Raw genomic sequence first — 26,850 nt, forward strand, 5'->3', positions numbered from 1 at the left:
AAGTCTCTAGTTCTATAAACCAACTTTTTCTTTGAATGCCAACTAAATTCACAAATAGTTTATTTTTGTTTGGCTATGAGAAATTTATCTATAACCAAAATACTTTTCTCCTAATTAGTGGTTATGTAATAATTGGAAAAAGTAAAGAATAATTAATGTCTGCCTTTCCTGTTTCCTCTTCCCTCAACCATCACATTACTGTGCTATTTATTGTAGCAGCTGGTGATTTTTATTTTTCAGATATACAAAAGCCTTTTGTTAGTAATTGGAATTTCTAGTTTCAAAAATGTTGAGGTGAAAGGAGAGCGAGACGGAGACAGAGATAGAGGGAACCATGTGGTGGACGGCTCTAGATGGCTTCCACGTCATGTTATTGGGGAAGATACGTCCATAATAGTTCAAGAGAAGAGGATAATTATAAAGCGCCAGGCACTTTACTATAGTAACTCGGTGTAATACAATGATCCTGAAAGGCTCATTGTATTACACTCATTTCACAGATGATGAAACTGAGAGTCGTTTTTAACTTGACAGAGTTCATAAAACTAGTAAGATGTAGAGCTGGATGCAGATTGCAAAGTCCCTGCCTTTTCCACTGTTATACCATATTGCTGAGTAGATTTTAATCTCTTTTAAACATCTATCTTTTCCTCCTTAGATATTGTCTACCACCTCTGCTAATTGTGAGACAGAAAAGCATGGCAGGAGGACCTTAAGAAACATTAAGGAGAGTAGGAATTATCTAAGGGTTTGTCCAATTTCAGGAAATTTCTGGAGTGTATTCACTGCAATTGAAAAATGTGCCCTGTAATTTACTATACAAATTAAAAGTTGATATTCTGCCAAGGATTTTAACATGAAATCCTTCAATTAAATATATCATAGGCAAAAATAAGCATCGATTACATTTCATATTTGTAAATTTTGCCATAGTTTTGATGGATATTATTTCCATAATAAAGATCTTAATTTCTTAGAAGGAAGTAAACGAGAACGAGGAAAAGTTTTTATAAATGTAATCACTAGAAACATCACCCACATACTTATACGTCTTTAGGCATATATCATTGTGTTGGATATTGCAGAGGACTCCAAGAAATGTCTCATATGATGGTTGAGAAGACTTTTTTCCCCTAATCTGTCACTATGTCCACTATATGGCACTGAAGTAACAATAATCTATCAGTTAAACTCACTTATAGTCTTTGGCAAGTAAAATAAAGTGATGACTCTGCTAATTTAGAATGTCACATTTCTGCAAAATCTGAGATTCCTAGTGTGTGTATGATTACTGAGAAAACGGAAGCATACATACATTTATAGTGGAAAACCTGCTACATTTGAGAAAGAAATGTAATTGCTAAATACAGTGAAGCTCCTCTGGACTCTCCTTTTGCTAGATTTGAAACAATAATGTAATGTTGAGACTGCAGTCAGAAATATCATGATCTTATTCTATGATTTTCTTACCATTAGGTTTGAATGGCAATAAAATTTCCAGGTGGGAGAATAAAGGATGCATCCCACATTTCTCCTTAAAGCTATCACAGAATCAGTATAGGTTTACCTCACCCACTAGTTTTGGGATTAGTTAGGTTAAAGAATGCAGTTAATATAAGTCACTAAAGCTCAGAGTCTGTGTGACACTGTCAGGAAAACATTTGAGAAGCATAGTTAGAAGGTACTCCCAGACTCAGAGGGTTCAATCAAATTACGTTACTTCACAAGTCTTTTTCAGCAAGGTAGTGATATTTTGGGAAGTGAATTTTATTCTTTTATGTAAGCTGTTACAGTTTCTTATTATTTTCCTGAAAAACTAAATCCTTTGTAAGCTGAAAATATTTTCCCATTTGTCACAAAATCTATATCACTGTATATATTTTGAGCTATAATTCACATTTCTGAGAATGGAAATTTGGCTGAAAATTTCCTTACTTCTTACCTCAGACAGAAAATTGGGGGAGATGTAATAGAGTTTTGGGCATTTACTCTGAATCAATGCTCCATATGAGCCAGCTCTTTCCCATATCCATAAATAAAATCATTCAAGCAGACTATGACCAATTCTTTAAGCGATGAAATTTCAGAATTCTGAAACGTGAAATTATATAAAAGAGCATCTTTCTTTCGTGTACATCTATTTTGTTAGACCAACCGGACGTCACTGGTGAAATAATGTATTAGTGCTTAAAGGATTATACACATTTTTAAACAACGTCAAATTCCCTTCCAATGTCTAAACTATGAACTAGTAATATCCGATTCGGGGATAAGAAGAAGATCCAGTGTTTATCCATCCTTCTCTTGGAAGTATTATTTTTTTATTTTTACCAGTAAGGCCAGTGACACCTCTCTAAACTCTTTAAGATCAATGGTAAGACGCACTTCTCACTTTTCACTATTGAGCACTGTCTTAATATGAACTGCATTAAAATGAGGCTTAAATCTGTAAAGACTGTGATTATAGCACTTTGCTTTTTTCTTGACGGCTTGACATCTGATTCCGTAAAAGGGAAGACACAGTTTGGTTCAGTATGCGGTGCACGTAAGGAAACAGAAATGCACATCTGCACTTTATTTCTCAGGTGTCGCTGATGAACCACACTTCATTTTCTTAAAAAAGTCAAGCACAAATGTATTTGAAGGCTAATATTTCTTAGAATTGCCATTTCTCTCACTTGCATTATAGTTAATCCTCAGCAGTTTTGTATATTACAGCCGTTTCATTAGATGATTTCTTAGTTATTAGTCTTATAACTATAGGGTTTGGTGGACGAGGGAGTGTAATGGGAAAACGTTGTGGGGGATGGGAGTGTTATTTTACCCTTAAGGTGTAATTTTTTCTACAAAACAAAATTCAATAAACTTTTACTACTATTTGAATATTGAAACATATTATACAATAGAGATGTTTAGTTGCCAAATTTAAATGAACAAGATACATCCACATACTTTAAACGTTTAAGCACCTAAAATACCATCCCTGCTTAATTCAATAGACATTTAAATGCAGCTTTATGCATTTGACAGAGGGCAGCTCAGACAGATGTAAAGCTGCTCACAGTTGACAGAAAATTTTTAAATCAGATGCTTAAAACGTGCATGGGAAATGCAACTCTAATAAGGCTTGATATAAAAATAAAGTTAAATCTGAGAGCTGAACACAAATCGACTTGGAAACTCTTGTAGCACACACTTTGCTCAAATACATTTGTTCCACCATTCAGCTGCATCCCCAGGGCGTTCCAGTTATGCTGAGCACATCCTGGGTTTCCCTGTCTTGGACCATATTGCTTTCTCTGCCAAAAAATCTTCTCTTCACTCTGTGCATCTAAAGTCTACCAGACTATTTATTTCATAGACTTGCCCATTAATCACAATTGTTACTCTTTCTTTCCCTTTCCCCTAGATCAAGGGTCAGTAAACTTTTCCTGTAAAGGCCCAGAGTAGGAATTTATATAATAAAAGAGAAAACAAACTCCCACAAAATTGCAAGAGATGATATTCAAGTCATCAACTATAGCAATAATAAGTTCAATTTTTTTTTTAAAGATTTTATTTTTTCCTTTTTCTCCCCAAAGCCCCCCGGTACATAGTTGTACATTCTTAGTTGTGGGTCCTTCCAGTTGTGGCATGTGGGACGCCGCCTCAGTGTGGCTCAACGAGTAGTACCATGTCTGCACCCAGGATTCGAACTGACGAAACACTGGGCCGCCTGCAGCGGAGCGCGCGAACCTGACCACTCGGCCACAGGGCCGGCCCCAATAAGTTCAATTTTTTATGCAATACAGACCTACTAATGAAATGAATGCACTGTTTATCTGATCTCTGAAAATGTATTTTCACACAAATAAATACTTTCAAATACTGATATCAAGCCACAAACATATAGTTTTACCTCAACATATCCATCTCTTGGAAGGCATGTAAGGAATTCTATTAGATTCTTTCCTTCATATTTTCCATTTAGCATGCCATTATACTGAAGATTAACCCTTTCTAATCTAAGGTCATGCCAAAGCTCCTCACTTGCATATTTGCTGCAATCCATTGCAAATTTGTGTGGAGGTGGAGATTATGCTTCTTGTTTTGACTTCTAAAGCTCGGGAATGTATAATGTAACTTGACATTACTTGCGATTCAAACACTTTTAGTTGTCATCAAGATGACTTTACTGCAGTATAAGTTTTGCATCTAAACACTCTTTTACCTTGTTGAATTATTTTAGGTTGAGTTAAGAGACTTTATCGAATCTGCAGCGAAAACTAATTTCCAAAGTGATTCAGTGTCCAATAATAGTGGTCAAGAGTGCTTCTTCTCATTGAGCAAAACTTCAATCTTGGCTCTGAGTTCAAAAAATCTCAATAAAACTTTGCCACTGCTAAGCCATCCAGCTGCTTGTATGGTAGGGCCAGTCAGGATATTCAGTTTCTATTTTTGATGGAAATGACAATAATTCAGTTAACAATGAATGAGGTTCACTGTTAACATTACCGGTTCAATAACACATGATAGACTCAAATATTTTCCACAAAGTAACTGCTGATACAATAAATAACCGTAGGCTTTTTGAAAATATTCTTGCCTGTTTCTCCTACACAGACTATTCATTCAGAGAGGCTAATTCTTCAGTCAGTTCAGACTTGGCATTGCTTCCTCAAGTAAATAATAACAACTAAGCATTGTTGGTAACATCTAGTAACTCATGAAGAAGACAAGGAAAATCACTGGAAATTGTGTCCTTGTTTTCTTAAATTCTCTATTGATGTTGCTCTCAATGTTCTCAACTTTATGAGTAACTGTACTTGCTGAAAGACTAATAGTCTGAAATTTATTTTCTTTAGACACTTTTCTTATGGTTATTGTAAGCAAACACAATTTAATTGACTCACCACCAGTAAGCGGTTTTCTCTACTTGGCTAACAAATGAGACTTACTTCAGTCACAGTTTCATCTTTATTTCTTAATTATTTTTGTGAAGAAATTCTACTGTGAGGAGACATTCCATTTGAATTTTCTGACTGGTTTCTCTGTCAGTTGAATACTGTGATGAGTGCTTAGCCTGACCATATCAATGTGTACCACATTCTTTTTGTCACAGCCATAGTGTCATTGTACAATAAACGTGATTTGCTAATTAATTTGAACAACAAAATAATTCTTGCTTAACTGGGCCTTCAAAGTGTGATGGTCCAAATCTGCTCGTCACTTCTTTTCTTGATTTGACATTATGAGAATGTACTAGAAGTAAAAATAAATAAAATAAACCCTTACGGCAAAATGATAAGGGTGAGGCACTTGAAACTGTAGGGGAGGAAAAATAATTTTCCCTCTACTCTTCCATGTTCTTGGCTGAAACCCCCCTGTAATAAAAAAGACGTTAACAAGAGAAGAACAAACAGACCTTTAGTAACATGTGTAACTCCTGTATACATGGGAGATACCTGGGAAAACTGAGTAATTCTCCGAAATGGCCCAAGCCATCACCTTAAATACAAGCATAACTCAGATACTGCGGGTTCAGTTCCAGGCCCTCACAATAAAGTGAATATCACGATAAAGAGAGTCACATGAAATTTTTGTGTCCCAGTGCGTATAAAAGTTATGCTCACAGTATCTTGTAGTGTATTAAGTGTGCAATAGCATTATGTCCAACAAACATTGTACACACCTTAATTAAAAAATACTTTGTTGATAAAAAATCCTAACCATCATCTGAGCCTGCAGTGAGTTGTAATGTTTTTGCTGGTGGAGGGTTTTGCCTCGATGTTGATGGCTGCTGACTGACCAAGGTGACGGTTGCTGAAGGTGGGATGGCTGTGTCAACTTCTTAAATTAAGAAAACGATGACGTTTGCCACATCGATTGACTCTTCCTTTCACAAACGATTTCTCTATAGGACGCAATGCTGTTTGATAGCATTTTACGCACGGTAGAATTTCTTTCAAAATTGGAGTCAGTTCTCTAAAACCCTGCTGCTGCTTTGTTAACTAAGTTCATGTAATATTCTAAATCCTTTGTTGTCATTTCAACAATTGTCACAGCATCTTCACCAGTAGATTCCATCTCAAGAAACCCTTTCCTTTTCTCATCCATAAGAAGCAACTCCTCATTCATTAAAGTTTTGTCACGAGATTGCAGCAATTCCGTCACGTCTTCAGGCTCCACTTCTAGTACTAGTTCTCTTGCTATGTCCACCACATCTACAGTTACTTCCTCCACTGAAGTCTTCAGTTTCTCAAAATCATTCATGAGAATTGGAATCAACTTCTTTCAAACTGCTGTTAATGTTGCTATTTTGACCTATTTCTGTGAATCATGAATGTTCTTAATGACATCTAGAATGGTGAATCCCTTTCAGAAGGTTTTCAACTTACTTTGCCCAGATCTATATAGAGGAATCACTATTTAGGGCACCTACAGCCTTATGAAATGCATTTGTTAAATAAGAAAGCTTGAAGTTGAAATTACTCCTTGATCCTTGGGCTGCAGAATGGATGTTGTGGTAGCAGGCATGAAAACAACATCAATCTCATTGCATGTCTCCATCAGAGCTCTTGGGTGACGAGGTGCATTGTCAATGAGCAGTCATATTTGGAAAGGAATCTCTTTCTGAGCAGTAGCTATCAATAGTAGGCTTAAAATATTCAGTAAACCATCTTGTAAACAGATATACTGTCATTCAGGCTTTGTTGTTCATTTAGAGAGCACACGCAGAGTAGATTTAGCATAATTCTTAAGGGACCTAGGATTTTCAGAATGGTCAATGAGTGTTGGTTTCAACTGAAAGTCACCAGCTGCATTAGCCCCTAACAAGAGAGTCAGCCTGCCCTTTGAAGCTTTGAAGCCAGGCATTGACTTCTCCTCTCTAGGTGTGAAAGTCCTAGATGGTATCTTCTTACAATATAAGGCTCTTTTGTCTACATTGCAAATCTGTTGTTTAGTGTAACCACCTTCATTAATTGTCTTAGCTAGATCTTCTGGATAACTTGCTGCAGCTTCTACATCAGCACTTGTTGCTTCAGCTTACACTTTTATGTTATGGAGATGGCTTCTTTCCTTAAATCTCATGAACCAACCTCTGCTAGACTCAAGCTTTTCTTCTGCAGCTTCCTCATCTCTCTCAGCCTTCATAGGATTGAAGAGGGTTAGGGCCTTGCTCTGGGTTAAGTTTTGGCTTAAGGGAATGTTGTGGCTGTTTTGATCTTCTATCCAGACCACTAAAACTTTCTCCATATCGGAAATAAGGCTGCTTAGCTTTCTTATCATTCATGTGTTCACTGGAGCAGCTTGTTTGTTTTCCTTCAAGAACATTTTCTTTGCATTCACAACTTGGCTAACTGGCACAAGAGACCTTGCTGTCTGCTTATTTTGTCTTTTGACATGCCTTCCTCACTGAGCTTAATCATTTCTATCTTTTGATTTAAAATGAGAGATGTGCAACTCTTTCTTTCACTTGAACACTTAGAGGTCATTGTAAGGTTATTAATTGGCCTAATTTCAAAACTGTTGTGTCTCAGGGAATAGGGACGCCCTAGGAGCAGAAGAGATACTGAACTGCTGGTTGGTGGAACAGTCAGAACACACATTACATTTATTGATTAAGTTCGCCTTCTTATATGGGCACAGTTTGTGGTCCCCAAAACAATCACAGTAGCATCATCGAAGATCAATGATTACAGATCACCATAAGAAATATAATAATGAAAGTGTTTGGAATATTACAAGAATTGCCAAAATGTGACATGGAGACATGAAGTGAGGAAATGCTGTTGGAAAAATGGCACCAATAGTCTTGCTGCACCCAGGGTTACCAGAAACCTGCAATTTGAAAAAACGCAGTATCTGTGACGTGCAATAAAGTGAAGCACAGTAAAATAAGATATGCCTGTACCATCTCCAGCTAAAGACAAAAGAAAATGTTGGGGGTGGGAGAGCCAGTTATAGAAGGTTACCAGGAAGAACACAGTAAACAAGGGTAAGGCTGTTATGCAGATTTAGGTGTGTTGCCTTCTCCATCGATAAGAGTTTCTAGAGATTTAGTCATCCTCTTCTTATTGGTACAGAGAGGGAGCCATCCTTACAAATGGAGTTTTCCCTTATAAATGTCAATGTCTCTTACAAAAGGGTAACTTCTACTCAGTTTTCAGAGCTTTTCCTATGTTTGCTGTTTCTTAAAAATTATCAGCATAAAATAATCCTTATACAGGGAGACATATTTTTTGATGGGATGTTCTCCTCCCTTCCCAAACCCTGTCAAGTAATAGTGGCAACACTGCAAATTGTAGTAAATCAAACAGTAGTTCAAAGTCCTGAGAGTGTAATATAAGGTCTCTCTCACTACTACTCAGCTCTGCTATTAGAGCATGAAAGTTTCCAACAGTCGCTGAGTTGGGTTTTCTCAGTTTCCTTGAAAAATCTTTCCTTTCCATAGATCAAATGATAACATTTTACCTATTCTTTTACCCCATACTAAAATCACATGTACAGAAAATGTGTGTAGTATGCATTCAATATTTTTAAAACAGAGAACGTACCCTCTCTATGTCCTGAGGAAAGTTTAATTGATAAGGACGCCATCTTTTCAAGACCTTGGTAATTATTCTGGGCTGGGAGGTTAGTATCTGTGTATTGGTTCACAAATTTCTTGGCATTTATAACGTCTATTAAATATCTTTGTATAACAGATAGCAAGTTTGTGATGTGGTGGCAGACACAGGATAGACTTTAATTTCAAACAAGGATGAATTTACAAATACAAGCTGTCGAAGCCACAGAGTTGTAAAAGCATTGGACTGAAATTCTCTCCAGCTCAAATTTAACCCACTTAAATATTTTAAATTGTCCTCCACAATTCCATTCATAAGCTTAATGGAACTCCTAAATTTAATACTGGAGTGTAAGCTCCATGAGAAAAGGAATTTATTTTCTGTTTTTTTATTCCCACTACCTAGAGCTGCACCTGCCACATTGTGAGCCCTCAATAACTATTATATCTAGAAGAGATATTTACCCAGGCATTACCTTATTTACCTGTGTTTGATGCATGTATGCGATGCACCATGTTTTTCACTTTTAACAAACCCCTAAAAAATACTTCTATTTTTTTTTCCCTTCTAAAGCCAGTGAAGGAGGTTGTACGTTCTCGCACCCCTATGAAAGAGGCAACAACTGTGGAGATCTGGACTCATCCCCAACCACAGGTATGAAGGGAAACACTTGATATTTCCTCTCTATTCCTTTTAACTGATTTTTATGAATGGGTAAGAAATATTCTTAAGTTGTGTTTCTCAATGTGTGTTCCATAAAGGATTTTAGGTGGTTTTATGCCAGACTCTAGTGTGAAAATGTGGCAGCAAATCCATATTTCTTCCTAGTGTGGTTTGATATTAATAGTGGAGTTGTTACCAAGCAAGGGCTTACCACCCAATGTGCATAACGAGCCAATTTATTAGAGTTTCAGTCTTTGGGAAAAGAAAAGCAGCTTTATTTGTGAGATCAATCTGCAAGGAGACAGGAGAGATGTGCTCTCTGATCTGTCTCCCTGATTCAAGATCTGGTGTGAAATTTAAGAGGTTAAGAGAATAGGCTGGCACGGGGAAGCTCCGGCAGGATGGGTTTGGATTGGTGGGCTTTAAGCATTTGTGGTAAGGTTCTATACATTTGTGGTAAGGTTTTAAACATTTACGGTAAAGTTTTAAACCTTTATAGTAAGATTTTAAACGTTTGTGGTAAGGTGGGGAATGGGTTTTAACACCAGATCTTCCTAGACAGCGGACCCCTCACCTCTGATGAGAATCCAACTTTCAAGTTCCAGTCACATTCTGGTCCTTTGGTTCCATGGGGAGGAGAATCTTTGGTTCTGCTGTCGTTTCAGGTCAAGATTTCCTCTTCTGCACATGCTCTATCTATATGCCTTTGCAAATTTTCTGAAAAACAATTCTTAGTCACTCTGTTGATAAGAGGTGGGGTCAATTCAAATTTGTCCTGGTGGGCCTCTGGTTACAGAGTTAGTTTATTTGTTGGATCAGGTACAAGCACTCCTCAAAAAGTATCTTCTAAGTGGTTGTCTATTCCACTGATGTTTAAGTCTAATTCCGAGATCATGGACTGAAAAAAATTGAGAATTGCTGTTTTATAATATGACTTAAATTTGAGGTTTAGCATAATATAGGGTATTTTGGTTTTATGCTAATTAGGTAAATTTTAGTAAAACCTCACTAATACAAATCAGTTCAAGGGGAAACTAGTTTGACTTAAATAAATTAAGTTATAGGGTATTTCTATTTATTTTATTTTTTTTAAAGATTGGCACTGAGCTAACAACTGTTGTCAATCTTCTTTTTTTTTTTCCTGCTTCCTCTCCCTCAATCCCCCCAATACATAGTTGTATATGTTTAGTTGTGGGTCCTTCTAGTTGGGGCATGTGGGACGCCACCTCAAAGTAGCCTGATGAGCAGTGCCACGTTCGCGGCCAGGATCCGAACCAGTGAAACCCAGGGCCGCAGAAGGCAGACCGTGCAAACTTAACCACTCAGCCACGGGGCCGGCCCTCTGGGTATTTTTCAAGAATCCACTTTCACTCATTTTAATCAGAACAGCTCAAAATGTGACTAACAAATCCAATCGAATTTGTTTTCTTGGTACAGGCCTTAAGGGAACTTTAAAAATGGAGTGAGGAGACGGATGTCTAAACATTTGTATGTTATTTGTTATTCTGTGGCTGGTTGACTTACTCTTGTTAATAAAGTAAACGTCCTGAATCTGACCTCTTGGGTACCAAATTGATAACCATAAATTATCCTGTACCCAGTTATTTTCAAATGTCTTTTATTTGTTACAAAGCATATAAATTTAGAAAATGTAGATACATAAATACACATCTACAGTGTTAGAAAGACAACCCAAATGGAATGAAAGGAAAATCACATTTGTTTATTATTTCATGTGTGCTTCTGAAATTCACAAGTCATATGTTCTGTAATAATAACTTCTACAATATTTCACAGAGTTAATTTATGCTCTTTGGGAAGAGTTACAGAATTAATACATGCAGGGAAGAAATGATTAATTAAATAAAGGTACATTGCAACCCAGGAGCTGTCTAAATTGTTACAAGTTTAAATTGCTAAATTCTCAACTAGTGAAGTTTTGCCAAATTTCAGACTTTCAAGGCATGCACGTCTGATTTGGTCTCAAGAAAACTGGTGAGGATGTGGGATACAAGGTGACATAATCTATATCTTATCCTTGATTAAGAAGCTATTGCAGATTTCAGAATAGCAGTTTTGAGGAAAAGTACACAATTTTAAAACATATACTTTAAGGTCCAAAAATTTGAACTAACAGTGTGAGATAAAGTATGACTGGCATAAATAATTAGAAGACAGATGGAATTAGACATTGTTATGTAATGCTCTCCCTCTATGAATAAGAAGATACTCTATCAGCAATATTTCTATCTAGCCAGTTACTTCTGATTGTGTTCTACTAAATGGAGTGCCATATAACTAATTCTACTAGTTTCTTGCCAATTACTGTTCTTTTGTTTATTTATGAACTTGAAATCTTGTTAGAGACAACAATCGTTTCTTACATAATGAACACTTTTTGCTCGAGGCTCTTTTATTAGGTAAGTCTTTCAAGTATCTGACAGTCTTGATTGTCCTTACTGCCTGAGACTTCAACTGAAATGTAAGATACGTTGTATAGTGGTGGATTGCACTATATAGTATTATTATGCGTATGGTACAGATAGGGAGTTTTCAATCTTGTTTTTGAGAAACATTGTGCTTGCCTATGAACAGTTTAGAGAAAATAGTTGCTTTGTGAATATGCTTTTATGGTTCCTTATGAAATATCTCATATTTAGCAAGATATTCAGTAGTCATTTGTTGTATTTAAAAAGCAACAATCTGAAAATAGAAATTATGGAAACTAGAATGCAATCTGAAAATTACATTATTTCTATTCTTTCATTGAAATCTTTAAACTTTTTTATAATGTTCCCCTGAACCATTCAGATACCAATTAATTAAAATTCATGATATAGATAGTGACTTTAAAGGGTTTTTTTAATTTAATTTAATTTTTATTGAGGTAATATTGGTTTATAACATTATATAAATTTTAGGTGTACATCATTATATTTCAACTTCTGTATAGACTACATTGCATTTACCACCAAAAGTCTAGTTGCCATCTGTCACGGTACACATGTGCCCCTTTACCCTTTTCACACTCCCCCACTTTCTTCCTGGTAACCGCCAATTTGTTCTCTACATCCATGTGTTCGTTTGTTTGTCTTTCACATTTGAGCGAAATCATACGGTATTTTTCTTTCTGCATCTGATTTGTTTCACTTAGCATAATACCCTCAAATTCCATCCGTGTTGTCACAAATGGCAAGATTTCATCTTATTTTATGGCTGAGTAGTATTTCATTGTATATATATTCCACATGTTCTCTGTCTATTCATCGACTGATGGGCACTTAGGTTGTTTTCAAGTCTTGACTGTTGTGAATAATGCTGCAATAAACATAGGGGTGCATGTATCTTTTCAAATTAGTGTTTTCATGTTCATTGGATAAATACCCAGAAGTGGAATAACTGGATTATATGGTAGTTCTTTTTTAATTTTTTGAGGAAATTCCATACTGTTTTCTATAGTGGCTGCACAAATTTACATTCCCACCAGCATTGTACGTTGGTTCCCTTTTTTCCACATCCTTTCCAACACTAGATATTTCTTGGCTTTTTTAATAATAGCTGTTAAAATGGGCATGAGGTGATGTCTCATCACGTTTTTTATTTGCATTTCACTAATAACGGGTGATGTTGAACATCTTTCTACGTGCTTGTTGCCCAGCTGTACATCTTCTTTGGAAAATATCTACTCATATCCTCTTCCCATTTTTTAATTGGTTTGATTGATTTTTTTGTTGTTGAGTTGTACAAGTTCTTTATATATTTTGGATGTTAACCCCTTATCAGATATATGCTTTGCAAATATATTCTCCCAATCAATAGGTTGTCTTTTCATTTTATTAATGGTTTTCTTTGCTGTGTGGAAGCTTTTTAGTTTAACGTAGTACCTTTATTTATTTTTTCTTTTGTTTCACTTGCCTGAGAAGACATATCCAAAAAGTTATTGCCAACCAATGTCAAAGAGAGTACTGCCTATGTTTTCCTTTAGGAGTTTTATGGTTTCAGGTCTTACATTCATGTCTTTCATTTGTTTTGAGTTAGTTTTTCTGTATGGCGTAAGATAATAGTCTACTTTCATTCTTTTGCATGTGGTTGTCCAGTTTTCCCAACACCGTTTATTGAAGAGACTTTCCTTTCTCCACTCTATGTTCCTGATCCTTTGTCAAAAATTATCTGCCAGTAAATGTGTGGGTTTATTTCTGGGCTCTCAATTCTCTTCCATTTATCTGTGTGTCTGTTTTTCTGCCAGTACCATGTTGTTTTGATTACTATACTTTGAAATCAGGGAGTGTGATACCTCCAGCTTTGTTCTTTTTTCTCAGGATTCCTTCGGTTATTTGGGGTCTTTTGTTGCTCCATATAAATTGTAGGATTCTTTGTTCTATTTCCATGAAAAATGTCATTGGGATTTTGATAGAGATTGCACTGAATCTGTAGAATGCTTTAGGTAGTGTGGACATTTTAACAATATTAATTCTTCCGATCCATGAGCACAGAATATCTTTCCATTTCTTTGTCTCCTTCAGTTTCTTTCAGTTTTCAGTGTACAGGTCTTTCAACTCTTTGGCTAAATTATAAATATTTTATTCTTTTTGTTGTTGTTATAAATAGGATTGTACTTGAATTCTCTTTCTACTCTTTTGTTGGTAGTGTATAGAAGTGCAAGTGATTCTTATATGGTGATTTTGTACCCTGCAATTTTACTGTATTCGTTTGTTATTTCTAATTTTTTGATGGATTTTTAAGGATTTTCTATATATGAAATCATGTCATCCACAAATAATGACCATTGTACTTCTTTCTTTCCAACTTAAATACTTTTTATTCTTTTTCTTTCCTAATTGCTCTGGCTAGGAATTCCAATACTATGATGAGTAAGAGTGGTAAGAGTGGACATCCTTGTGTTGTTCCTATTTTCAGAGGGATAGCTTTCAGTTTTTCATCATTGAGTATGATGTTAGCTGTCGATTTGTCTTATATGGCCTTTATTATGTTGAAGTACTTTCCTTCTATACTCATTTTTTGCAGGGTTTTATCATAAAAGGATGCTGAATCTTGTCAAATGCTCCCTCTGCATCTATTGAGATAATCACATGTTTTTCTTCTCCATTTTGTTAATATGGTGAATCACATTGATTGATGTGTGGATGTTGAGCCATTCTTGCACATCTGGAATAAATTTTGAGGGTTTATTTTCAAAAAACAGGCAAATGCTACAAAGGTGTCCCATAAAACAGAATGGTTCTTAACTGTAAAAGCCAACTATTCAACTAATTAAAGTAACTTATGAACCATGAAATTATAGGTCAACTTATTCTTTGAGTGAAGAAAATCAAAATGGAAGTATCCATTTTCTTATAAGTATTGTCCTTATAAGTCCATTTCCTTTAGTATTTTTGTTAGACTCTTTAGAAAATATTTATGTACACAACTGTAGTACACACCTTGAAGTTCCAAGTTAGATTTTTTAAATTAACGTGATTTTTAAGTAATGTTGGGAAATAAATCAAATCACCCAGTGCAGTTTTCAATGTGCAGGGCCAATGGGGTCATAAACATTTGTTGTAGCTAACATCCTAGCATTTGTACAGTACTTAGGGGCAACAGAAAGCTCCTCAAAAATGGTCATTCACCAGCTCAACACATGCTGTATACATATGCCAGTTGGAGTGGATTTCTTATTTTTTGTAATGCAGCATTTTATAATGACTTGATCTTTACCCCTTGCATAATAAATCCCCCCCACCTTCCCTTCCCATGATTCTTAGTAATTACAATCCTCAGTGAGCTAGCAATTTTAAAACTAAATAATGTTCTATCAGAAAATGAAACAAAATAAAACTGATATATTTTTAGGGGGGTCTTTTCATGGTTTTCTTGTGACTTTCAATAGCAACTGCCTTGCTTATGAAAAAATGTTTCTACTAAGATGACAGTCTGTTTATGAATATAGACATTAACTTGGCCAGCACTGTACTTCATTAAATACAGACATATTGTGATTGTTTTCATTGAGAAAGAGTAGCTCGAAACAGTAATATTGGTCAACTGCTGTAGAATACATCAGGGTGGGGAATGGACCTGTTACTTGATGTTAGTTCCCCAAATCTTGATGCCCAGAGCTAGTGACTCATATGTCTCCCACAAAGAACATAATTGACCTCTGGCACAGAAAAGAAATAAAACAATGCAAACACTGTAAAGGGATTCAAGAGAAATAAGGAAAGCAGAACAAATTTTACTTTGGAATGATGGAGGCAGTCATATGTGGCAATGGACTTTTTTTCTTTTGTTTGGCAAAATTTAGATAAACCTACTGTGTTCCAGGTATCCTTCTAAGCAATTAAAATATTAACTCATTTAATTTTCATTAAAAACCTATGACTAGTATTAAACCTATTATTATTAACCCTATTTTATAGGTGAGGAAGTTGGGGCACAGTGAGATGCTAGCAAGTACCAAAGATTGATGCAAGCTCCCCGGGTCTGGCTCCAAAGCTCCTCTTCTTAACAACTATATGATAATTTCTCACAAGGAATGAACAGCAAAAATGGAAGGTGGTCCCTTCGACAAGAAATATTTTAAAAGGAATCTCTTTCTGGTGCTAAACTAACAATTTTCTATTTAGTTAGAACACCTGTGCATATTTGCATATGATAAAGTAAGATGACCTCTTTATGATGCTCGAATGAAAATAAAAGAACAATGAGACATATGGACCATAAAGAATATGATGCATTGAAATAATGAGAAAAAAATGAAATTTTTAGAATTATCAAACCTACTATAATAATCCTTACTGACAATCTTTCTGCAGGATGAGAAAAGCTAATTAACAGGGATAGAATGAGAGAATTCCTACAGTTTTAAAGGATTACCTTGTAATCTTGGAATAGTGGCTAACAGGCTCACTAATTCAATATGTTAACAGTAAGTTCATTTGATGAAGGAATTGCTACAGTGATCTTATATTTTACTACAGCATGGTTAAGAAATCCACAGGGGTTTGGCTAATCAGTTTTCATAAAGTAAAATCAGTTCTTATAATTCTTTATATTCTAAATGGTCTACAGTTACTGACAGAGTAAGTCACACAAGTTTGAGGGGTTCTATTTGGTTTTTTTCTTTTGTTTTGTTTTGTTTTTGAGGAAGATTAGCCCTGAGCGAACTACTGCCAATCCTCCTCTTTTTGCTGAGGAAGGCTGGCCCTGAGCTAACATCCATGCCCCTCTTTCTCTAGCGAACCCTGGGCCGCCGAGAAGTGGAACGTGCGAACTTAACTGCTGCGCCACCAGGCCAACCTCTCTTTTTGTCTTTTAAGTAAAACGACTGCAAAGGAAAGTTTAGATGCTCAGGTTAATGGTCAATACTAGTGCGTTTGCTTCTCTTGCAAGGAAAAAAATACATAATTCAAGAAAACTGCCTTCAATTATGTATAATTGAATCGTCAAATGTTAGAATACACTTAGGCAGTGTTTTTTATTCATTCCAAAATGTGTCTACTTGGTGGAGCCACTTGCAATTTCTTCCTTAGCAGCAAAGAATCTTGAAAAAAATTCATTGGAGTCATGAAACCATACAATTGTTTCCAAGGGGCACACGCCATTAACTTCCTTTAGTTGCCAACCTCAGTTTCACACCAAATGATACTTTTGATAATGCTTTTAAGATATACACTTATTTAAAAGAAATTTTTTTGGAACCACTCACTTCATAACTCATGTCTTCCTCAAAGCCCAAAGCACTTATCTTTTGGCTGCAGATTCAGGATGCATTTTATTTTTGTTGTTGTTACGATTTCTTTATATTCTACGGAAAAGTGTATGTTCTATGGCAATGTAAGCTAGCTATTATCATGGAAGGATCTGAGATCAGAGTTTTTCCAAAGCTTAATCTGAGAACTTATGAAGGTTATTTTCATCTTCAAGAGTTATATTGTGGAAAGGCTTAAAATGCCAAGCCAAGTTTAGATATAACTCTTTATACAATAGGAACCCTAATTAAAAAAAAAAAATCAACATGCCCTGATGTGACATGATATATAAGTGTAGGGATTTATTTTTAGAAATATGGAACTTACTCAACATTGTCCTCTGACCAGGATCCTAAGATTTAACCATTGTCCTTCACCTTCAGTGGAGTGAGTAATTTACTTTTAATCATCAGTATCTTTATGTTTAAGTGACTACTAAAGGCATCATGCTACGTGCTCTACAGTAATTATTTGCCTTTCTTCAGTCTTTCTAGCAGTTTTGTTGAGATGTGGCTATTAATATCCTCTTTTTTTAGTGGAGTGAACAGGCTCAGAGAGGCTAAATAATGTACCTACAGTTGCACAGCTTGCAAGTGTTAGATAGGGGGATTCAAACATAAACCTTCTGATTCTAACGTCTATGATCTTTCCCCAGCCGTCCACTGCCGCCCATTCTTATTATATTCTTAGAGGATGTCTCTTCAATGAACATGCATCCTAAGTATGACCAGACATCCCACTGATTCCCATGGCATGTTAATGAGTCTCAGCAGCATAGCGGATTTGTTCCATGTCCACAGATAAAAGGCTCGTAGGCACCTACAGCAGATGAATACACACTACAATAGATGGGGATCATTCTGCTGAAGCTCTTGGCTTACAAAATGTTGGCGACCAATTTTGAAAAGAAGTTGCTAACTACATTGTTAATATCTACTGTTTATTAAGCTCTAAAGTAGAAAATAGATACAGACTTTAAACATCATTTGGTACGATAATAATTCAGATGAATAAAATATGGATTCTATGATTTCAAAATATAAGGAAGAAATCAAGTATAGGTATAATTTTATCATATGAATCATTTCTTTACACAGAGTTTGGACTATGACTCCTCAGCCTGTGCAGGAGTTCTCTAGCAATGCCTAGCACCCAAGCAAAACAAATGGTGTTTGCAATCACAGATGAAACCTTTTTGATGACACTGAAATAGATGTGGTAATAGCTCATTGCCTGGTTTACTATGTGGGCTCACAAGTAAATCATGTTGGGAGTTAAATGGAGGTCACATGAGAGAGGAATAACATCAGGAATAGGTGGGGCTATAGCTGGGGCACCATTCGGCATGAAGGCACGATCCCCAAAGGACAGTCGTCAGCAGAGTAAGTTGGAATGCCCAAGGGGGAATATGATAAATTTGGACTAACTTCCAGAAGCTACAGGTCCTGAACTGTGGGAGGGATTCTGTTGAAAAGGTATTTAAGCAGTGCTGATATTCATGCAAGAATATTACTGGGTTCTCTTTGTAGTAAGACTCCAGCCAATGGCTCTCTCGTGAACTATATGTGAAGCCTGGGGCCAGTGATAAAGTATTTGAAATTGTTTACATCTGTAACATAGGGATGTTTATATCATTCTCATAAAATTGCTCTGAAAACTAACACCATAAATTCTAAAACAAGCACATAGTAGATGTTCAATAAGCAGATTTTCAATACCTTTTTTTCTCCAATCCCGTCTAAGAATTGGAAGGTAAAACAAGAAGTAGGGAGAAATTGCAGGCATATGAGCTGAGCAAATGAAATTGGCATTAGCTAACACAGACATTCAGGTGTCCATGGTGTATCCTAGCATATTAAATTCTGCACTTAGGCGGTGAGATGACTGGGCGTCTTAAAGTACTCCCAGATATAGTGCAGATGAGTTAAGGCCCAAGGTAGAGTTGGCCTCACCTCCTGCAGTGCAGTGGACTGACAACCTCCAGAAGTACCTGTAAATGAAAACTAAATAAATGCCAGGGGCATCACACGTCCTGTCCTGGCCTCTGCGTTGATTTTGGTAGGAGATATCCCAAAGGAAAACAATTCCAGGTGATTCAAGTTTATATATCACTTTCTCAGATAAGCATGAAATTATATGCTGAAACTACTTCATTTTGGCAAATCTAAAACTATTATCAGCAGATTAAAGTAAAGAAATTCTCTTGGAGGAAGTACTGCTGAGTTTGCTCAGATCCATAGAAGCAAGTGCATAAGGTCTCTAGATGCTTTGATACACCTGCTGATGCAATCCAGAGCTAAGTTAAAAATTAATACAAGTAAAAGTAAACCTTATCAAAATCTCACTATAGATCTAGTCTATGACCTAATGATTAGACCAATCGTTGATTTCCAGAATAATTGTAGTGCAAACCTTTATCCTCATTGTATATATATACATAATATATATATAATATATTATATATTATGCAATATATATAATTATATATGCAAACATATAATATTTAATATTATATATATATTTAATGGATATATAATGTCAGGGAGCTTCTTAGTGTGATGTGGAAATATTTCACCCCATGATTTCGGTAGATAACAATCTAAATGATGAATCTGTCATTCCAGGATTTGTTTGTTTAGAACACATTCTGTCTCATATGCCACAATGTGAAATTGCTCCATTTAATCTTAGTGCTCCAATGTCAGAGAAGCAATGCTCGAACAATTTAGCAGGTTGTATACCTATGAGATTTTACAGATTTTCCTTTATTGTTTTATTTTGTTTAGTTTTCTGTTTTCTTTGACTTTGTAGTGGATAGCCCTCCCCGATGCTATTTCCTGCTGATAATTCCTGTTAGTATACGTTATAGAGCATCCTGATCCCTCTGCAGTTGTCAGCCCTTCTTTACGTAGAGCTCTTTTTTTGTTGTCTAAATTTATTGAAAGAGGAGTGCGGCAACTGAAGACTTTCTACTCATATTGAAACTCTCACCAGGTTTCTGCAAAGATCTTTGCTCAGGTTTGAGTTATCTTAGAAAGAATTCACAAGAGTGAGTTTCCAAATATATTTCATCTGTGTATTCTTTACAGTAAGCTGCAAAAACACATCACCTGAACTACTGCTGTAAAACTTCATCTCCTCTCTCCTCTCCTAGATTTCTTCTATCAATCTATTCCCAAACAGCTACCTTATTTTTCATCCTAAATTCCAATACTGATTATGGATGGTCCTACCTTTAAAAATCTTCAGATGTCTCCCATTAATTATTGAAAGAAGTTTAGTTACATTTACATCTTTCCGTGTTTTGGTCCACACTTTCTTTCTGGTCTTTCTACACTTTTCTTTCTGGCTAATTGATTAATGCATACTTATGTTCCAATAAAACCAGAGTCTTCCTTCAACTTCCTTATTCTTCCCTGATTATGTATTTGTATATATTTCTCCCTTTCCAAACAGTGTTCTTCCCTTATCGCCACCTGTGCTTAACCATTGGCATAGTACTCATCTTTTAAGGTACCATGTGAAATACTTTTCAATTCACCCAACTGGCTGTTAGCTCTCCATTCTCTGAGCTCCCATATCGCTGTCTGTATCTCTCAAATATTTTATCACACACAGACTTACATTTCAACTATTTGCACCCATGTCATATTATCCCACTACAGTTTTAGTTGTTTGAGAGCAGGGATGGTTTTCAACTCATGACTCCACATCTAGTATAGCATCTTGCATTCACTGAGTGTTCTTCAGTGCCAGGCACATTTTTCTCTCACATAAGCAGTGGTATTTGCCTACACTTGTCTTGTAAGGACAATAAGAGCTTGCACTTTGGAGTCATATAGTTCTGGGTTTAAAGATCAGCATTGCCACTGACTAGCTATATAATCTTCATCAAACTATTTAATAGCTCTGAGTTTTATTTTCACATCATTTGTCATGACAATAATAATACAGCTCTTTCGTCAGGAATTGATGTGGATTATATACATAACTTATATAAAGTACTTAGTACAATATCTGGCACATAGCAAATATTCAGTAAATGTTAATCACATTATACATTAATATATGTTTAATTTCATATACAGTCATATGCTGCATAATGACATTTCAATCTATGATGGACCGCATATATGACAGTGTTCCCATAAGATTAGTACCGTATAGCCTAGGTGCGTATTAGGCTATACCATCCCGGTTTGTGCTAAGTATACTCTGTGCTGTTCACACAACAGTGAAATCACCTAACGATGCATTTCTCAAAACATATCCCCATCATTAAGCAATGCATGACTGTATATACTCTTTCACCTATTGAGCTCCAGGCCACTAATTAGTGTTTTATAATTTAATGCAGTTTTATTCATTTCTTTATCCATTCATTCTCAAAACAGGTGCGTGCTGCCCTGTCTTTAAACCTATGTCATTTCACAGAGCAGTTTCCATTTTTGTTTTAAAGTCTCTAAAGGGGAAGATGATTTTGCCTCTAAAATAACTAACTCATTAAACTCTGCCCTTCTTTGACAAGGAGTCAAGTGGTAGGACTTAACAAAACAAGAGCCCCAAGAAGCCAGACGGATTGTTTTACTTTCCATCTATCATCCCTGCTGCTCTTCAAAATTCCTTTGGTATTCTTCGTATGAGAGGCTAAATCTGAAACATGATCAAATGAACTCTGCTGCTTGGAGCCCTCAGTAATTGACATCCTAATTAAAGCTACTTTTAAAAAAATCAACTCTAACTAATTTGCTCAAAACTATCAAGTGATCTCTTAAAATGTTCTGTAAAAGAATTTTAGAGGTGGGCTATTTTTAAAGTATCTATTAATAGGTGAGTTACTTTTATGTTCTGTGTATTTACAAAAACGAGAACCTGCTTGCTAGGCATTAATACTGAAGGTACGTAGAGAGGAGATTTAGTGATCTGCCTTCCCTCTTTAACACACATGTTACGCATACCATGAGGGTTAACTGTGAGGACCTCTTTGGCCATTCTCTTTTAATTTTTTCAGTTTGATTGAGATATAATTGACACATAGCGTTACGGAAGTTTAAGATATCCTTTGTGTGTAGAAATGATTGATTACTGTGACGAAGTATCTCAAGTATTCTGATGCAAGGAATAAAAACTACAACAGCCCTGCCTTCTACCCTTGAGCTTTCCTCCCCAGTTGACTAGAGGGCATCCTGAAGAAGTACCTAATCAAGGTATGTGGAGAGTTAAGGCAAGATAAATATTCAGTCACGCATCTGTGCTGACTCTTTGAGGCAGTGATGCTTATTTAGGCTTATGCCACTTGAAGATAACACTTGGGTCACTTAACCAGCGCAGCAAGTCTTCTCTTTGATGCCTTAAGGAGATGGTAGGAGAGAATGTTTATGGGAGAAAGGTGATGAAAAATATTGCAGACTTTTGTGATCCTTGGAGGTGTCTAACACATATATTTCTACAAAAAGTAATTGAATGAAACACCACAGCAAAGCTTTAAAGTCATACCTAACCAGGGAACATGAGCCCTAGGCATCATTCACCTTTGCTCTGTCTAAAGGGCTATGCTTTGGCAAGTTGGGTGTGCTTTGAGAATTCTGTAGGTGTCCTCCACCAACACAGCTGCCCTCCTCCCGCTCCTCCCTCGCATCACTTCTGAGTGTTAGGCCTTGTTGTTAATGTGTAGCATAAAAACATATTGGGCTTCTGTTGATATTTTTTCTATTACAACAACTTCTAAAAGCCCCATTGTTCGTTTGAAAGGGAATTTTGCAAGGTATCAAATGCAAATTTTTTCTTTTAATATTCTAATAAAAACGTCCTTGAGAATTGGCTCTTCTGAGGCAATGTGATTTACACCTGTACAAAATGCATTTTGCACTAAATGAAGGTAAATAAATTGCTTGCAACATATGTCCCACTCTCTCTTCTTGCCCTAATATTTTCCAGAGTAAGCTGTTCGTACTATTTCTTCCTTGTTTTATTGTCATTTAACACAATATTTCAAAAAAAGCATTTATTGAGTGCTTAGTTTGTGCTAAGTCCTGAGGCAAACACTGGAAATACAGCCCCGAAAAAGAAAAAGAAATGTAGGCCCTATCTTCTAATAGCTCACAATCTAGTAATAAAAAGTGTGCCAACCACCAATTATAAAATAAAATATAAATAAATAAATGCTCATGTTTGAGTAGGTAACATACTATGATAATGTGAAAGAAGTGATTGCATTTCACTGGGAGTGGAAATCAGGAAAGATTTCTGGTTGGTAGTGGCATTGCAGCTGGAATTCAAAGATTAGAACAATGGGAGTGGGGTTAGGATCAATAACACATTTGTTAAAATTAAAAGAAAAAAGCACAGTGCTTTATATTCAGCAGACCCTCATTGAGCAGTAATAGTTATTATTTCCCAAGCTCCCACAGGTAGTAAGTGGCAGAGCTTGAAACTAGATCTACTGTTTTACATAGTAGTGTTTTTCTACCACATTTTTCTCTCCTTAAAGATAGTATGCCCTGATTAACAGAGTTGTCTCAATATCAATAGAAAAATTTTAAGTTGAACTGGATCCGTTTTATAGTGAACTGGATTATCTTGAGAACTTCCATTTTGGGGAACAAGCACATAAGAGAAACAGATTAAATTTCAAAAACCATTCTTCATTGTCGAGTATTGAAAGGTTACTTGAACCCAAAATTCAGAAGAGATCAAAATAACCTTTTGGGAATACTACACAGACACACACACACCTTTTTTGTCCCTTACAATATTTTGATTCTGAGCTTTCATCATGGAAGCATATAAAGTTTCAGAGATAAATAGGCCAAAACAGGTGAGCTCTCAAGTGGCTTGTGTTTTTAAAATTTAATCCTTAGAAGAAATTTTTGAAGTAGGCAAGGAAATGCCCCCAGTTAATCTATGCTGTAAATTTAATTTAAGGGCACATTTAGTTTTAATATAAACAGATAAAGTATACATTCTGAATGTCAGCAAGTTTGCAAGTGACTGTATATGTTATTGTCCTCTCTGTCATACACACTGACCCACATATAGTGTCAACCTCCCTCCAAGGAGCACACTTAGAACTCCTGCATTTGAATTTCACTCCTTGGCTTTTCCCCAGCTTTCTTTTGCTTCTTTTATTTCATTGACAAATGTAACACCTGATCCCCGCATTGACCCTATGAAATATGCTAGTTTTAATTCCTCTTTCTCGCCTTTTTTCCCCCCGGAATTACTTAGTGTATCAAGATCTATAAAGTTGATGCAAATTTCAATAAATTACAGGCATTTGTATTCACCCAAGTTTATTTTATGTTCAGAAACATATTCTCTAAGATAATGTGACAATGCTCCTGTTTATGCCTAATAATCCTAATGATGTTGGGTTTCCTGGCATACATTATTTTGTTTCATAATTTTCAACAAACAAACCTGTGTCTTTTGTCCATTGAAATAAAATCCTCCTGTGATTGTGTAGTCTGTTTTATATCCTCCTAAACATGGTTAAAAGGTCGTGCACTGCATTTTTAAGAAGAAATACCATCTAAACTTAAACAGTATTACTGTGTTCCTTTAAAAAATCAAATTTATAATTCAAATTGTTGCATTTCTGAGTTTCTGAATTCCTTGGAGAGAGAAACTAATGTGTGAGTGTGTGGGAGTTTGAACAATTCAAACCATGAGAGTTTCACATTCATTTTCATACTTTCATAGATGCTATAGTGTAGTCACTACAGGCATATCTTGGAGATATTGCTAGTTCTGTTCCAGATCACCATAATCAAGTAAATATCACAATAAAGCAAGTGTCATGGACCGTTTGGTTTCCCAGTGCATATAAAAGTTATGTTTACACTATATTGTAGTCTATTGAATATGCAATAGCATTATGTCTACTAAAACAATGTACATACCTTAATTTAAAAAATACTTTATTGCTAAAAACTGCTAACCATTATCTGAGGCTTCAGTGAGTCATAAACTTTTTCCTGGTGGAGGGTCTTGCCTCCACGTTGATGGCAGCTGACTGATGAGGGGGGTGGTTGCTGAAGGTTGGGGTGGCTGCAGCAATTTCTTAAAATAAGGCAACCATGAAGTTCACCACATCGATTGACTCTTCCTTTCACAGTTTCTCTGTAGCTTGTGACGCTGTTTAATGGCGTTTTACCCAGAGTAGAACTTCTTTCAAAATTGGAGTCAATGCTCTCAAGCCCCGCTGATGCTTTATCGACAAAGTTTATGTGATCCTCTAAATCCTTTGTTGTCATTTCAGTAATTTTCACAGCATCTTCACCAGGAGTAGATTCCATCTCAAGAAACCACTTTCTTTGCTCATCCATAAGAAGCAACTCCTCATTGGTTAGAGTTTTATCATGAGATTTCAGCAATTCAGTCACATCTTCAGGCTCCATTTCAGGTTCTAGTTCTCATGCTGTTTCCACCAAATCTGCAGTTACTTCCTCCACTGAAGTCTTGAACCCCTCAAAGTCATCCATGAGGGATGGAATCAACTTCTTCCAAACTCCTGTTAACGTTGATATTTTGACTTCTTCCCATGAATCATGAATGTTCTTAATGGTATCCAGAATGGTGAATCCTTTCCAGAAGGTTTTCAATTGACTTTGCCCAGATGCATTATCTATTGCAGCTATAGCCTTATGAAATGTAATTCTTAAATAATAAAACTTGAAAGTCCAAATTACTCCTTGATCCATGGGCTGCAGAATTGATGTTGTGTTAGCAGGCATGAAAACAACATTAATCTTGTTGTACAGTTCCATCAGAGCTCCTGGGTGACCAGGTGCATTGTCAATGAGCATCATAACTGAAAAGGAATATCTTTTTCAGAGCAGTAGGTCTCAACAGTGGGCTTAAAATATTCAGTACACCATGTTGTAAACAGATATGCTGTCATCCAGGCTTTGTTGTTCGATTTATAGAGCACAGGCAGAGTAGATTTAACATAATTCTTAAGGGCCCTAGGATTTTCAAAACAGTAAATGAGCATTGGCTTCAACTGAAAGTCACCAGATGCATTAGCCCCTAACAAGAGAGTCAGCCTGTCCTTTGAAGCTTTGAAACCAGGCATTAATTTCTCCTCTCTAGCTATGAAAGTCCTAGGTGGCATCTTCCAATGTAAAGCTGTTTCATCTACATTGGAAATCTGTTGTTGAGTATAACCGCCTTCATTAATTATCTGAGCTAGGTCTTCTGGATAGCTTGCTGCAGCTCCTGCATCAGCACTTGCTGCTTCACTCTGCAATTTTATGTTATGGAGACGGCTTCTTTCCTTAAACCTCATGAACCAACTTCTGCTAGCTTCAGACTTTTCTTCTGCAGCTTCCTCCCCTCTCTCAGCCTTCATAGGACTGAAGATTTAGGACCTTGCTCGGGGTTAGGCCTTGGCTTAAGGGAATGTTGTCACTAGTTTGACCTTCTCTCAGACCACTAAACCTCCTCTACATCAGCAATAAGGTTGTTTTGCTTTCTTATCATTTGTGTGTTCACTGGAGTAACACTTCTAATTTCCCTCAAGAACTCTTCCTTTGCATTCACAACTTGGCTAATTGTTTGGTGCAAGAGGCCTAGCTTTTGGCCTATCTCAGCTTTCAACAGGACTTCCTCACTAAGCTTAATCATTTCTAGCTTTTGATTTAAAATGAGAGACTTGGGACTCTTCCTTTCACTTGAACACTTAGAGGCCACTGTAGGGTTGATAATTGGCCTAATTTCAATATGCTGTGTGTCAGGAATCAGGGATGCCCAAGGAGAGGGAGAGAGAAGAAGAACAGCTGGTTAATGGAGCAGTCAGAACACACAACATTTATAGATTAAGTTCACCGTCGTATACGGACATGGTTCATGGCACCCGAAAACAATTACGATAGTAACATCAAAGA

General features: G+C 36.2%; 1 protein-coding gene across 8 annotated transcripts in view; it reads left to right on the forward strand.

Annotated features, from left to right (window-relative positions):
* Nucleotides 1–26,850, forward strand: part of PCDH11X (protocadherin 11 X-linked) — a 667,170-nt gene that overhangs the window by 295,916 nt on the left and 344,404 nt on the right. For all 8 annotated transcript variants that reach the window (XM_023633704.2, XM_070258690.1, XM_070258691.1 and 5 more), the window contains one exon: nt 9,123–9,203. In XM_023633704.2, coding sequence (XP_023489472.1) covers nt 9,123–9,203 — 81 coding nt within the window. The remainder of the gene's footprint in view (nt 1–9,122; nt 9,204–26,850) is intronic.

Source organism: Equus caballus, chromosome X (assembly GCF_041296265.1).
Source record: "Equus caballus isolate H_3958 breed thoroughbred chromosome X, TB-T2T, whole genome shotgun sequence".
NCBI classification, from domain to species: Eukaryota; Metazoa; Chordata; class Mammalia; order Perissodactyla; family Equidae; genus Equus; species Equus caballus.